A 14,429-nucleotide genomic window follows, 5' to 3' on the forward strand; every position below is an offset into this window, starting at 1 on the left:
TTTTCATTACATGGAATGAGCACTCATATGATCCTATAAAAACCCCATTGTAATTAACCCTTACATTTTAAGTCAAACTCACTCCTTGTATTCACATTTTAGGCAACCATGTAAAACTGCAAATTCCTTTGTTCCCCTGGTTGGAGCTTATCGATCCAATCGCATCTTATCTAGTCATTCACCTGGACATTTGTAGGCTTAGATTCAGTTTAATCATCATTATTAAAGAGGAAAGCGTTTTTTCCCAAACTTAAGGAAAAGTTTTACCTACACACAGAACTGGAAATTCTTCTCAACATTTCTCAGAAGGCAAAATAATACTCTAATACAGGCTGACCCGCTGGGAAGCTGCAATGCTCAGTGCCTTCATCACCTTGAATTAAGGGTGTGGGAGCTGCTGCCAGCAGGGGATGACCAGTACCCAAGCAAGGTCAGTTTGCCAGTAGGAAACAACTTACATATATATTCATAGCTAATCATATACCAGATGTCTGTGTTCCTACAGTCCTGATTGCACAGGACTGACTCAAAACCAGCAGCTTTGCTTAGTCAGGCCCCCTACTCCTCCCTCCTTCATTTGACTTCACGATCTCTCTGTTTTCAAGAACTGTGGAAAGCAGGAGCAGCATTTTCAGCTGAAACTAAAGCTCTGAAGCCAACAGGCAGCATCTTGCACCCCGGCTTTGGCCTCCTGACCTCACTGCTTATGTAAAACCACATTGCAACATGTTGAAAGTGACTGCAGTTAACACCAGTACAATATACAAACAGTGATTTATCAACATTGTATGCTTTATTGAAAGTTGACAAGTGCAACAGTTAAATACATTGACGTGTTACAACTGTAGAGAACATGCACAAAAACATATGCATACTACTATACACATCATATGCAAAAAATCCATACTGGGAAATCCAATTTTTTCTTTTAAATTCATTGCTAGCAGGGCTTGATAATTTTTGGAGTGGTTTTTTCCCATCTTCAACCAAACTACAATGAACAATGATTTACTTCAAGATAATCAGCAGCCAGGGAACTTCAGAAGTTACACAAACAGCATAAATCTGTCAAATTCTGAACAGTTGCGTAGGTGCATTCTTATTTATGTAGCATAAAAAAAAACAACTTTCCAAACTTCTTCAGATCAGCCAATGAAACAACTAAACTTCAATCTGTACAACCTAAATAGTTACAGTTTTCTATTTTACAAAGTAATTACACTAAATACACAAATATACAGTAGGCAATTAACCTTCATTGTAATTATCCTATGACCCAACAACTGTATGTCACCTACCTGTCTTCTATATATAATACAGCTTTATGCACCTGTCCACTGCTTCAGAAAACGGTGCAAATATTTGCACTTAAGGTTTCAGGTGACAATTAAGTGTTAAACACTGAAATTACCTTTCTCCCTCTTCCTCTTAGATCCTATGCACCAGTCCACACTTTGGAACCCCGATGCACTACAGGGGATTGAGCCACCACTTTTTACTCCAGTCCATTTCTTCACGTTTCCAAGCTTGAAAAGCACTTCATATCAGCTGTATCACTGGATGAGTGGAAGATTTAAAAACAAACCAAAAAAATTCAGGCATGCAGCTTCGTTTCTCAGCCATTTGCAGAAGCTGCTCAAGTCCCCAGTGTACTTGTGCTAATTCTCTGGAAGTTTATTTTATTCAACCAATCTAAGAACAAAGACTCCTTCAAGCCAAAAGGGTAAGGGAGGGAAGAGGGAGACAGATAAGTGCATAATACAGGGGGAAGAAGTCTCTCCTGACGTATGCAGGGCATGGAGTCCCCAGTCTGGGTTGCAATATGCATTGAAATGGATGAAGGGTGGCTGTAGCAGATTCCTGCTAGTCCTTCTTGCTCTGGGCAGTCCAGAGGCCAGCAATCACGATGGCAACGACATCTTGAGCTATGCTGAAGGCCCTGAACCCTGTGATGCCGGCTGAGCAGGCTGTTGTGTTGTCCCTTGTGACTGGGAAGAAGAAGGTGGAGAACCAGTCTGCAGCTGTGCTTGGAACTGGGCAAGCTGCTCTGGGCTGGCAAGTGTTTTTAGTAGAGTATTTTCTTGCTCCAGCTGTGAGTTCTTCTCGATCAGCTCTTTGATTTGCTCTTTCAGGACCTCCACTTCCTCCCTTACTGCGTACATCAAGTGGCTCTTTACCAGATCCTGAAACGCAGAAGAGAGTGGGTGCATTAGGAAAGCAGCCCAGCGTCAGGCCCGGGCTCCCACTCTGCCCAGCCAGAGATGCAACGGATCCCCCTCTGCAGAGAGCCGATGTGCCCCCAGCTCTGCATCCCAGCGAAGGCACCGGGCCGGGTCAGTCCCTCGCAGGGCCCGGGCTGTCACACACGTGCGGACCGGGGAGGGCAGCAGGCCCCGCCCCCCGGCTCCAGGCCCCGCCCCCGGCCCCAGGCCCCGCCCCCCGCGCGCCGGCTGCAGCCAGTTCTGGGCACAGGTTGCCGCATTTCCCTCCCTCCCGCCTTCCGCGCGCGGCCGCGGGTGACGTCAGGGCGCGGCGCGGCCAATGGGCGGCCGAGTTATTTATAGCCGGGAGTTAAAGGCTCGCAGTTTGCCTAGCAACAGCCGGAGAGGCTCCCGGGAGAGCGGCTCCAGGCACCGCTCCAGTAACAAAGGGCGGCCGGGCCCCCGGCACCGCGCCGGGCGCTGGCCGGGGTAGCGGCCGCGGCGGCCCCCGAGGGAAAGCCGCCGGCTCCGGGCACCGCGATGCCCGTGCCGCCCGCCGGGAGAAGGGCATGACAGCAGAGAATGCCCCGGAGACAGCCCGAGGGGGATGCCCTCGTTTGGCTTGCGCTCTCCTGCGCTTGGAGCAGAGTTAAAAAAATAAAATGAAAAGTGCCCCGGAACGCCTCCTCTTTGGGGGTGTAAAACCCCACAAACACACGCCGCTTTCTGCCCCAGCAGCGCCCCTCCGCCGCCGCATGGAGCCGCGATCAATCGCTTGGGAAGGCAGGAGCCAAGCGCAATGCCGTCATTCCCTCCGCGGCATCGATACAGAAACGTGCGCGTTCCTCCCCGCAGGAAGCCTTTGATCAATTAAAAATAAATTAAAAAGAAAAAAACAACACGCAGACAAAAAAAAAAAAAAAAAAGCCCCTGAACCCAAAACCGTGTCTCCCCCTCCCTCCCCGGTCCCGCTACCAAACTGCGTCCCCGCACGGGTTAACCATCGCCCGCCGCATCCCCATATTGTTTACTGCTTCAAACACGAACAAGGTTTTATGCCCCCATCGGTACGTACCATCGCTTGCTCGATTTTGTTGTCGATAGCTACTACGCTTGCACCAGAGGAGCTGCAAGAGAGAAAGAAAGAGAGAGAAAAAAAAAAACATTAGCAGCGTCTGAATTATTTAAGAGACAAGAGACGCGGGCATTGGTAGCCAGTTGGCTGAGAAAGTCATCCTCACGCTGGCTTGCCGCCGCCTCACCGGGATGCTCCAATGCAGCAAAGCAACCTGTGAAGCTCCCGAGCCCCCCGCCCGCAGCCAAACCAAGTACCCCTACATTTTGTTCCCCAACAGTCCACAAAGATGGAGCTCGACTGCAGGCTGCGGCAGAAGCGCTGGGCGCCGGGGAGGGCAGCACCTCCAGGGGGAGAGGCGGGCGCCCGGTGCCCGCCGCTGCGGCTCCCCCGGACAAAGGAGCCAGCCCGGCGCTCACCTGCCCCGCCGCCGCCGCGCCGGCACAGCCGCTCGGACACAACACTTATTTACCTACTGTCGAGCCTCAGAGACGAGTTGTCGGTGCCCAGCAAGGACGATAAGAACGAAATCGAGAAGTGTCTTAGTTGATAAACTCCTAGATCCATTGCCACCGGTCTACAACATTGGGCATTCATGCGACCGCGGCCAGAAACGCTCCACGGGGAAAAAAAAAAAAATCAGGTCTCGCTCCTCCCGGCGGCGTGTGTGCGTGCGGGGCCGCTCCGCCGGGCGAGGCGGGGCCGGGACCCTGCGGGGCCGTGCGGGGCTGCGCTCGGCCGGCTGGGCGCGGGGTCAGCGCTCCGCCGCGCAGCACAAAACCCGGGCATCCCGGCCCCCCCCATCATTTATGCGCCGGCACCGCCTCCCATTGGCTCCGCCGCCCGGGCCCCGCCCCGCGCCGCCGCATCTTATTATCGCGGCCCCCCCTCCCCGGGCCGGCGGCGCCCCCGCGGGACGGGCCCGCACGCGTGGGGGGCCGGGGGGGGCAGGAGGCTCCGTCCCCCCGCACCCGCGAATCCCGGCGCGGCGGGTGCCGGCGCGCCGCCCGCCGTGCCGACCTGCACCCGCAGAAACGGGGGAGGGGGAGTTAAAAATAAGTAATAAATAATAATTAATAATAATTATTATTGTTATTATTATTATCGGGCCAAGGAGCGGCGGGGAAACCCCGCACGGCCTGGCGGGAGCGCGGGACGCGCCGAGGGGCCGCCAGTGGCCGCGCCGACACCGCCACCTCTCGGCGCGCGGCAGCGCCGCACCCGGGGACAGACCCAGAGCGGGACATTCCTGGTGCCGGCTCCCACGGCTCATCCAGCGACCCGAACCGCAGCCTCGGCCCGAGATCCGCAAACTTCAGTCTCGGAAAGCAAACCCCACACCCGGCAGCTCTGCCCGCTTCGTGCGTGCAAGGCAGTAAAGGCAGGATACTCACACACTGCAGGTAAAACTGTTTCAGACTCCGACGATCCCCCTTTACCCCTTGCACACACCTTACGCGCCCATAAAACTATTTCTGAAAAAAAATTTTCAGCCACTGATCGTCTACAAAAAGTGGCACAAACCTGTGGATTTCTAGCAGGCCAGCTGACACTATTCTACAATGTAACAGGGAAAATGCCTCTTCACTTATCTTTAGATTGCACCGTAACGGCACTTACAGTCTTAAAAGTTGCAGCAGCACATGCATTAATAATTCAGGAAAATATTCTTCCCCCACCTAACTGGTGTTTTTCTCAACAAATGTTATGCTCTCATGTCATGGAACACAGCAACTACAGTCACTGCCCATTCAAGTGATCCTCTCTACCAGTAACAGCTTAGAAAGAGACCCAATGCTAAACTACACCAACACAAAATACTGCCGCAAGAAACACCCAACCTCTCAAACCACTATTTTCTAGACCTGCACTTTCTTCGAGTCATTACAGTACTTAAAGGCGCAAAAAAAATAAAGTCAAAAACCTCTTCCATTCTCTGTAGTAACTTCTCCAAGAGCTACAAGTCACATACATCACAGGTGTTGCTCCCAGAGAAGCAGCAAAGCCAGGAGGCACGGACTAATCATCTTAAAACTAAATTTAGCATTTGCGTATCTGCATCATCCTTCTTAGTTTATTTATGTTGTCCTAGACTACTATTCTTTCATTCAATAATGCCAGCAGAGTAGTACAAACTAATCCTATTCACAGGGAGGTCACATTTAAGAATAAGAGTTCCTCATAGCCACTTTCCTGTTACCACATAGCGTTCCCATCCTCCAAGGGCACAACTCACGGGATATCTGGGGAACTTGCACAAGATAGCATGAAACAGGCTGAAAATTAAAGGAAGTTTTTTAGAAAAAAACCTTGTCTGTACTGACTCACAAAGGTGTAACAGCGAGTAAACTGGAAGCAACACATTAGAATATGTGCATCAGGCTCCAGCTTCCCAGCTCCTGACGGACAAACACCAGTAACCATGTGTTGTACGAACACTTCACTCAACCACTTCCCCTGCAGAGGTTACTTACTACACATGATAGTACTCATTGTATTCAGTGATCAAGTAAGGCATTCAATAAACAGATCCAGAACCACATAATCTGTACTGGAGTCTGTATTAGCTTCAGTTTTAGACTTGATCTAAATTAATGTTTTATGACGGGTTGGGCTTGAAAATCAGTAATGTCTTGAATAACTCCCCATGGCAGTTAGTCAGGACAATTATTGATATTGCAGCTGGACACAGCCTCTGGGGCAATCTCTGTCCCTGGAACTTCTTAATCAGGGGCAGAGTAGGTATAAATAAGTTCTATCACTGCTAATCAGGTTCTTATAAAAGAACTTGAAGACAGCAAACTCACAGGTCTGAACAGACACACCCTCCAAACACCTGTTGCAGGTGTTGCAAGACAGATAGACATTTGTATGTAGTTTCATTTATACATGTAAAAATAATGTCATGGATGCTTTCTAAGATGATTGTTGGTGCTGCCATAATGACTGACGGTTATCGAATGCCATTAGTCGATTTAATACAGAAAAATTATACAATTCTTAGACTAAATTAACAATAAATAACACCGCCCTCTTTAATCTATATTAATCTTCACGAAAAAGAGATAACAGATATGATCCTAAATCAAATTCCCACTAAACTCAGTAACCATGTTCCATTAACTTCAGTGGGCTTTTAGCAAAAGCTGTCATTTATTTTTAGATGCCTACAAGCAGAGTTGTGATTCAACAGAAAGCTATCACAGCTGCGTAAGTAGGACTGCATATTAATATGCACGTTCTGCTTTGCCCACTCCGTAAAAAAGCAAACCATAAGTGTCCCTTTAGGGCTGAGAAAGGTCTAAGCGCTCGGATCATCTAGGAAATAAAAACCCCCACGACATTAATTACTTTCATCCCCGAAACTGGGGTGAGTTTCTGGGGAGGAGGGGAGAGCACCACTATCTCCGACGTTCTCATTTCAACACCATGTTATCTGCCTGACAAGGACAGAGACCGAACTGCATATTTAAAGGTTGGGGCTTGATGTTGCTTTTTAAAAATATCTCATTTATGAAATAAAACAGTATATGGAAGATTTAAGGAAAATAGTCCTCCAAACTCCATTTCACATTAGAAGGGCGTCAAGATGTCTACTGTGACTCAAAACCTTCTAACTACCTCTTTTTAACACCTCATTAACAGATAGTAGAAGATATTAGACTCCTGCAAAAGTTTACATTCCTGATAGCAGAGGTGAGAAGGGCTGCAGAATTCCCCATTTCTGTAAAGCCGCTCTGGGTTTGCACTTAGCTAGACAAATTTATGACCCTGGATATGCAACGAAGGCCGTTTGTTGAGTCCACTCACACAGGATCACAGACTTTGGAAGCCTGCATGTCTATGGAGCACCCCAGGTGTTCACAAACTGCATAAAGTAATAGAAGATCGAGATGGGTTACTGAGAAACCAGCAGGGGAGACTACAATATAGCAAAGAAGTATCTCACCAGCGTCTTTGATCCTCCATATAAGGTAATCAAGGACTTTTTAGTAGGCGTCACCTTTTGTAGTGTTTCAGTTCTTAAAAACTGTTTCTCCCACCAAATAATTTCCTCTTGTCTCAATTTATTCCTGCTTAGCACTTGAGAAAAGTGCTTTTCATCTTAAGCACGTAATAAGGTAAGCTGCAGCACAGAATCATTCTGTCTCTACACAAGTCTGGTTTGGCATATTTCTATGTGTGTTAAAATACTCTTTCACTTAAAAAAATATCTTTCAAGTATCTTGTCAAAGTATGCTCCCTTCAGATTATAACATTAAAAGTCCTAGACAAGCAACTCCTGAACTTAAAATAAATCTTGTCTTTTGATTATGTTACAAAAAGACATCACACCAGAAACCATATCAGAAAACAGCAATTTCTGTCACAGCACACTTTCATCTTATGCTATAGACAGGCTGTGGACTTCTAACTACAGAATAACAAGTACTGAAGAGGTTAAAATTCTGCTTTTTCCTCAAGAAAAGGCTACAGTGATTAGATTCCATCTGACTGTGCATTTCACTTGGCATCTAAAAATGGTGAATAAATGGCAGAGTATTATTCTCCCTTAAAATTCATAAATTCAAAACTCTGTGTATTGGCAGACACCTTCTTCCCCCTCCCCTCCAATATCCAATTTATACAAAATTGCTCCAAGCTAATAACCAACCGAGGAAACTCTGGCTGCAGTTGACATCAAGGACTAAGTGTTTATTTATTTCAATAGGCCATAATTTTTTTTCTTCATCTCAGTAAAGGCATATAACCAGAGAAGCTGTCCAGGGAACTTTTTTCCCCACGGTCAGTCACATATATATATATGTTTTAGCAGACTAAGGGGGGGGGGGAAGGGGGGGAAAGAAAAAAGAAAGAAAAGGAAAACCACCATCAAAAAAACACGCCCCCACAAGCCCACCACGTCAGATAGTCTAAATAAAGATCACAGAATCTCAGCCAACTTCCTTTTCCAGTCCCAAATCTTTAGATAAGATCTTGATTTAAAGAAACCAAACCGTTGGGAACTTACTGCTCAGCTCCAAAGGCTAACATATATTTCATTTCTAGACTGAATTCTGCAAATTTCAATTTACATACTTCTAAATTGAAGAAGCTCTTGCTACGAGATATTACTCTATCAGTTTTCCTAAATGTGTTTTTCCTCCCCTACAGTAAAGTTATTTGCATCTATAATTCAGTTTATTAGTTTGCTAGAAATTTGGGGTTAGCTCGATTAAAAAAAAAACAGATAAAAGGGAAAACTATGCAAGACACTAGTGAAATGAAGTGCTATAATTTCTTTTTTTTTTTTTTCCAGATGTGCAAGCATAACTAAATAAATATTTAGTGGAAAGAATACATACACCCTAGTGGGGCTCTGGAAATAACCTGACAGCATCTCTAATCACAGTGCATACACAGAAGTATCATGCTGTGAGCTCCGCACAAGAGACAGAAGGCTGCATTTAAAGCAAGAAGATAACCATGTAAGATCAAAAGACAAACAAGGAGCGGTTCTTACTGGTTCCTCTGAGGATATCCTCTTTCTCTTTGACAGGCAACTAATTGCTAAGTCAACCTCAGTTGTTTTTAATGAGAATTATTGTGATTCTACCAATTCAAATGCTGACAAAACAAAACATTAGGTCCATATCAAGTACCTGGATGTAGCCAAACAAAGAGGATCCACTCTTTACTGGTCAGAGAGAACTCTGCAAGGAAATATGAGCCATCTTAAAGCAATCTGGATGCTTGGAGAGGCATATATGGCATCCCCCTTCCTGAGATCATCCACAGATAACCATCTAGCAATGCAGCTGAGATGAAGGATCCTGTTCTGTGTATATCCATTGAGTTTTAAAGTCTCCCCACAGAGTCGGCTGAGGTCTATCATAACTCAAAACCTGAAATTACATCCAGATGCTACTCCACTTAAATTTAACAGAGCTATACATTTTCAGTAACATGTAGCTTGGGAAGCACAGGCTTCCCTAATTTGAGATCCAACCTTAAAATGAGTAAGTGAAAAATATTTAACTTCAATAAGAGTGAAAGCCCTCCTCAGTATCCTCTCAAGTGCCCTTGACCAAGAACCGCAAAGGAAGAAATCAACCAACCATGTTAGCATCCTGAAAGTTTTAAGTGAGACATCTGAGCCAGGAATTGATTTTCTTTTCTCCAGAGAGCTGCATACAGTATCATTCTGCATGCTGACACTGCCCCAGTATGGAAGGGGAAAAGATGCTTAGTGTCATAAATCAGTATATATAGAAAAGTGATAAAATGTTACAACCTCTAAGTTTCACTATCCAAAGCACGGAGCTGAAATTAATTTTTCCTTTGTGTGAAATTAGGCTTAAATAATTTTAGATTTAACTCATAAAGTGTGTTCAATTCCCTAGTCTCATGTGTAGCCTTTTCAAGTGTAATGCTTTTCTCAAAGGCAAGAAGAACACCTCAAGGTAAAAACCACTTACAGTAGCATTTAATCCCACTTGTTGTAACTGTACAACAGATTTGTCAAGCACATACTCCAAAATTAAATGAAGAGGGGAGGAAAGAGAGTCACTGAAGCATTTCAAGTTACAGCTAACATAAGAAAAGAACATGGCAAGTATAGGAAGGAGTTTGGCACATTGACATGATGAGCGTTTGGAAAGATGAAATTCTCTGTATTAAAAGGCATCTCTGACCAAAAGGATAAATAGCCCAGGAGGAACTTCAGGACAATGACTGACATCCACCCACCCCAGACTACCTCGATAGCATATAGTGAGATTTAGTAATCAAATTAAAAACTAGTCAAATTAACCTGAAACTGAGAAGGGTCACCTTCTATTATTTTTAAAATTCTTAATATCTTCTGTTTCCTTAAGGTTGCAGAAAAGTGACTTTTCTGGAGGGTCCTGGTGCGATCCTGGAGCTTCCGGAGGCTCCCAGAGGGATCCTGGGGGATCCCAGGGGGATCCTGGAGCTTCCAAAGGATCCTGGAGGTTCTGGAGGGTTCCAGTTGGATCCCAGTGCTCCCAGTGAGATCCTGGGGCTCCCAATGGGATCCCAGCTGTCCCAGTGGATCCCAGAGCCCCACTGCGACATTTCCACGAAATGGAAATACTTTCTTACTGAGTGGTGATAATTGTGGAAATGGGGGATGGAGGACCTTAAGCCCCTCCATTTCCTCCATCCACAGACCCTCGTAAAGCTTACACCCGGTGTGCCTTTTTTGTTTGTTTTAACTATTGAATCCATTCGTTCCTCTTTTCCCACCTCCTCCCCTTTTTCTAATTGTTCCCCTTGAAACTATATTGGAAATCTTGGATCGGCTAATAATTTAGTCATGCTTATTAAAAAAGTATTTATATGGCATTAACAGCTGGCTTACACTTCTCACTGAATATCATTTGCCCTTTGATGGCCATTTTTCAGTGCAACACTTAAAATTATGCCTGTATTTCCCACATCAGAAACCTATCACACTAGAAGCCAACTTGAAGTTGCTAGGAACAAAACCAAAACCTCTGCAGTTAACCTGCGTTGTCCTATGGTCTTCAGGAAGTTTGGAACGAAGTGCCCTACCCCAGCTTTTACTGAAATAAGCCAATGATGAAGAGAAAAGTAAGGAAACGAAACAAAGTAAGACTTCCGTGTGGGAAATGAGCACCTCGGGATCAGATGGAGGTCGACCCCTTCTCAGCTTGTGAGGTGGCAGATCGCTCATTATCACCCTGCTGTGCAGAACGATTTTTAAGCCCATTCTGTTAAATAATAATAAACTCCCAACACTGCAATTCCTTAACACATGTAGGACAATGAAGACATAAGCTGTGAGTTCAATGCCACTTTTCTTCTTTAGCAAATACATTAAGACAACAGATCTCTATCCAATTGACCTTTTACATTCCCACAATTTCAATCCCTCTGCAACCACTGGCACATAGCTTGACAGGTATCAGCAGTATCAATGAACAATTAAGCAAACGACTTTCAGATTAACTCCTCTGGCTCTAATGCATGCATATTACAAAAATTTGTAATACCATATTTCCTAATCTCTGAGTGGTCAAAATAATCTACTCTAGTTATGCCTCAACACACAGTTTATCATTTGGTGACCACCTAAAAAAAAAATAAGGAAAATTCAAGACCTGCTGTTCCACCGAAGCAGAACTGCACTTTAACAGGTTGAATTCACTGTAGTGTATTTAAAGGTATTTTTATACCTGAATGGAGATTTTAATTTATAGAAATCAAACCCCATGTACCTCCAACCAATCACCAGTCAGGAAGCAGGGGGAGAATTTCCAGAAACACGTAAGAATGTGACCTGATTTATTGCACAGTGCAGTGTATCCCAGTCTTGTTCCCCTTTATCAGCCACCAAATCGAGCATTTGTTGGATGATTTCCTGCCTAACCTGTACCTTCCTCCACTCCCTTTCCTGTGAAAACAAGGATATGAGAGGAATTCGATGAATGCCTATGCTTCAACTCTGTACAGCACTGAAAAACAGGTAAAGCTTGACTCTGGAATCCGAAAGCACTCACAGGCTTCTTAATCCAGGCATAGCTTCAGTAAATCAAGAGACACAAATCCTGCTGACTCACAACCGCAGAAATCCCAATACAGTATCTCTGTATAAATACCATTTACACTCTCCTTGCTGAAGGAATAAATTGTAAAGCAATATTGATTTGAAATAGAACGCAAGATACCTCGGAAAATATGTAAGACTGTGAAATGAGGTGTGCTTAAAAACTTAAAAATTACCTAAAGACAACCAGATCGAAATTTTAATTTGACCTGACTTTAGAGATGTATTACCTACTTTAGCACAACACTTCGTTCTTGTAACCCTGCCACACTGCAAACCAAAAAGAACAGGACACAGATATGCTGGCTCAGCATATTTTGAACATGTCCCTGGAGTACCTTCTAGGCCAGAAACTGTGAATAGCTGGCATTGGTCCAGGTCATCTACATAAAGCCCGAATATCCTGACGGCCTGTTTCTCCTTCAAGTGCAATTCAGCCTTCCTCAGTAACCCTACTGATCCTCTAAAGGAACCTCAGGCAGTAAGAAGCTCTCATTTTCCACAGGACAGCATCTTCTAGCTTATAAGCAGCAAGTACCTGAGACTGTTGGATCCATGGTGGCCACGTGGGGCAGACACCATGCACATTTAGCCACCCTTGAGGCAGACATTCTGCAAACAGCAGAAAACATACTCTTAATCTTTTAATACACATTGCAAAGGAAAGATTACAGCATATTATTCCATACCTAATCAGTATCTGGGTAACTGTCATTATGCAGAGACGACTGAATTTATGAGTGGCACCCTGTTTATGAAGCAGTCTTGTTTGCTCTCTACAACTGCTGATGCCTGTTTTCTGGTGGATATCCACCTAAAATGTTTCATTAGATGTTCCAAGGGTCTTTTGTACAAAACAAGGTCCAAAGCTCACGTATACATTATGCCAGGTATGTATCACTTCTGAAAAACAATTACTTCATCCTCCAGAAACCACTGACATTACAATGACACCCTAAACCTCTGTGGCTTAAAAAAATTAAAAACAAAACCCAATCCCCACAAAAACAAAACCCAAAAAACTCCAGTATCAGAAGTCAGAGATGAGTAACCCACTTAGTAATGCATGGGAGTCCAAAACAGCTCCCAGGTATGTTTCCTCATTCTCACAAAGGGTGTTAGCCCAGTGGCCATTCTTCTACAGCATCAACACCATGAGTTGTGACACCCTGTCAAGACATGGGAAGGAGAGAAAATCCTTGCTGTGATACAGGATTTAAAGCCCCTCTTCCAGCTCTGCCAATGCAGTCAGGGAATGACTGCTGCAGTGTCCCATCAAGCACAGAGGACAAGTCATCTCTTCTAAAACCCACTCTAGGCAACCTCCCATCCAGGTACAGAACAGGGGAATTCCTCTCTGACTCTTCCCAGCTACTGCTAATTGCTAGAGGCCCTGGCCAGGTGAACAGCAACATCAATCAGCAGCTCAAGTACAAGCAGTCATGACAACTATAAACAAAAATATTTACAAGTGAATGTTTGAGTCACAGGGTAGCCCTGCTGCAACTCAGATAGGCTCCTGCTTCGAATTAGTTTGCCCAAACCTGTTTTTCAGCCCCATTTCTGAAGAACTCAGCATTTAAAACAAGTTGTTGATAAGATGAAGCGGGTAGAAAAGAAGCACTGAGCCGATTTCGAGATTGGGGTTGGGGACATTTAGTTATGGACTGAAAAGAAGTCAAGGTACTTGAAAGGATCCTTTAAGTCATTGGAAGGATCAAGATGTGATTTGACTGAAAAATTACCTTTAAATAGGTTTCAGGGGTTGAGTTGTCAGACTTTTATTTTTTCACATTAAACTATTTAATATTTGCCTAATGATGAATTAAAGCCTGTCTTTTAAAAACAGTAAGAACAATTAGTTCATAAATATAGTGGGTTTTCTATCCCTTGATATCCCCATTTCCAGCTGCCTAGTGCTAGACAGCTCTCCAATAGCCCATAGACATTAGGGTTCCCTTTTCTAAGTGCTCCTCTTTCCTCCAGAAAGCGACACACAACTGCATGCTCTCTCTCAAATTCTGCATCTAACCAGAAAAAGGTAAATGCTTCTTTGTATTTGACCCATGCATTCAGCAGGGTCACTTTTGGGAGAAAACATAGAACCGTATTCAATATTAGCCAGGAACAGCTGCCAGAGAGGTTAAACCTTCATTTGCAATGGTGACGTGACAGCCAGCCAACTGTAACCCACAGAAAAACAACAAAGGGAAAAGCAGCATCTCTGCAAGAGAAACTAGAGGAAACAAAAGCAAATGAGAATAGAAAGTAGCTTGCTGAATAAGACTACAGGAAAAATTGTAAACATTTTTTGTATAATGTTAACAGATACAGACTTTGGTTTATGACTAGAGGTGACACAACACGCTCCTAGGTATATCAGTAAAAAAGTCAGTTACAGCAAAACCTTTTAATAAAATGCAGAAAGGTTAATGAAAATCACACATCTACTCCACCATATTTTTTCATTACACATTTTATGGAATAACTTGGTTCATGGTAGGAAACAATCTACTCAGTACTACCTTCCTCTTCAGTAATATATGATGACACCAGTCACTGCTGCATACACATGCTGCTC

General features: G+C 44.5%; 1 protein-coding gene across 6 annotated transcripts in view; it reads right to left on the minus strand.

The window, feature by feature from the left end:
- Positions 1-774: 774 nt before the first annotated feature.
- The window catches only part of TSC22D1 (TSC22 domain family member 1), a 92,955-nt gene continuing 79,300 nt past the window's right edge, over positions 775-14,429 (minus strand). For 3 of the 6 annotated variants that reach the window (XM_064645676.1, XM_064645675.1, XM_064645682.1), the window contains 2 exons: positions 3,277-3,328; positions 775-2,183 (listed from right to left, as the gene is read on the minus strand). In XM_064645676.1, coding sequence (XP_064501746.1) covers positions 1,926-2,183; positions 3,277-3,328 — 310 coding nt within the window. In that variant the 3' untranslated portion in view covers positions 775-1,925. Of the gene's footprint in view, positions 2,184-3,275; positions 3,329-3,748; positions 4,055-14,429 lie in introns of those variants that run through there. The other 3 variants (XM_064645681.1, XM_064645683.1, XR_010428348.1) reach the window with 3 other exon arrangements.

This window comes from Pseudopipra pipra, chromosome 2 (genome assembly GCF_036250125.1).
Source record: "Pseudopipra pipra isolate bDixPip1 chromosome 2, bDixPip1.hap1, whole genome shotgun sequence".
Lineage (NCBI taxonomy): Eukaryota > Metazoa > Chordata > Aves > Passeriformes > Pipridae > Pseudopipra > Pseudopipra pipra.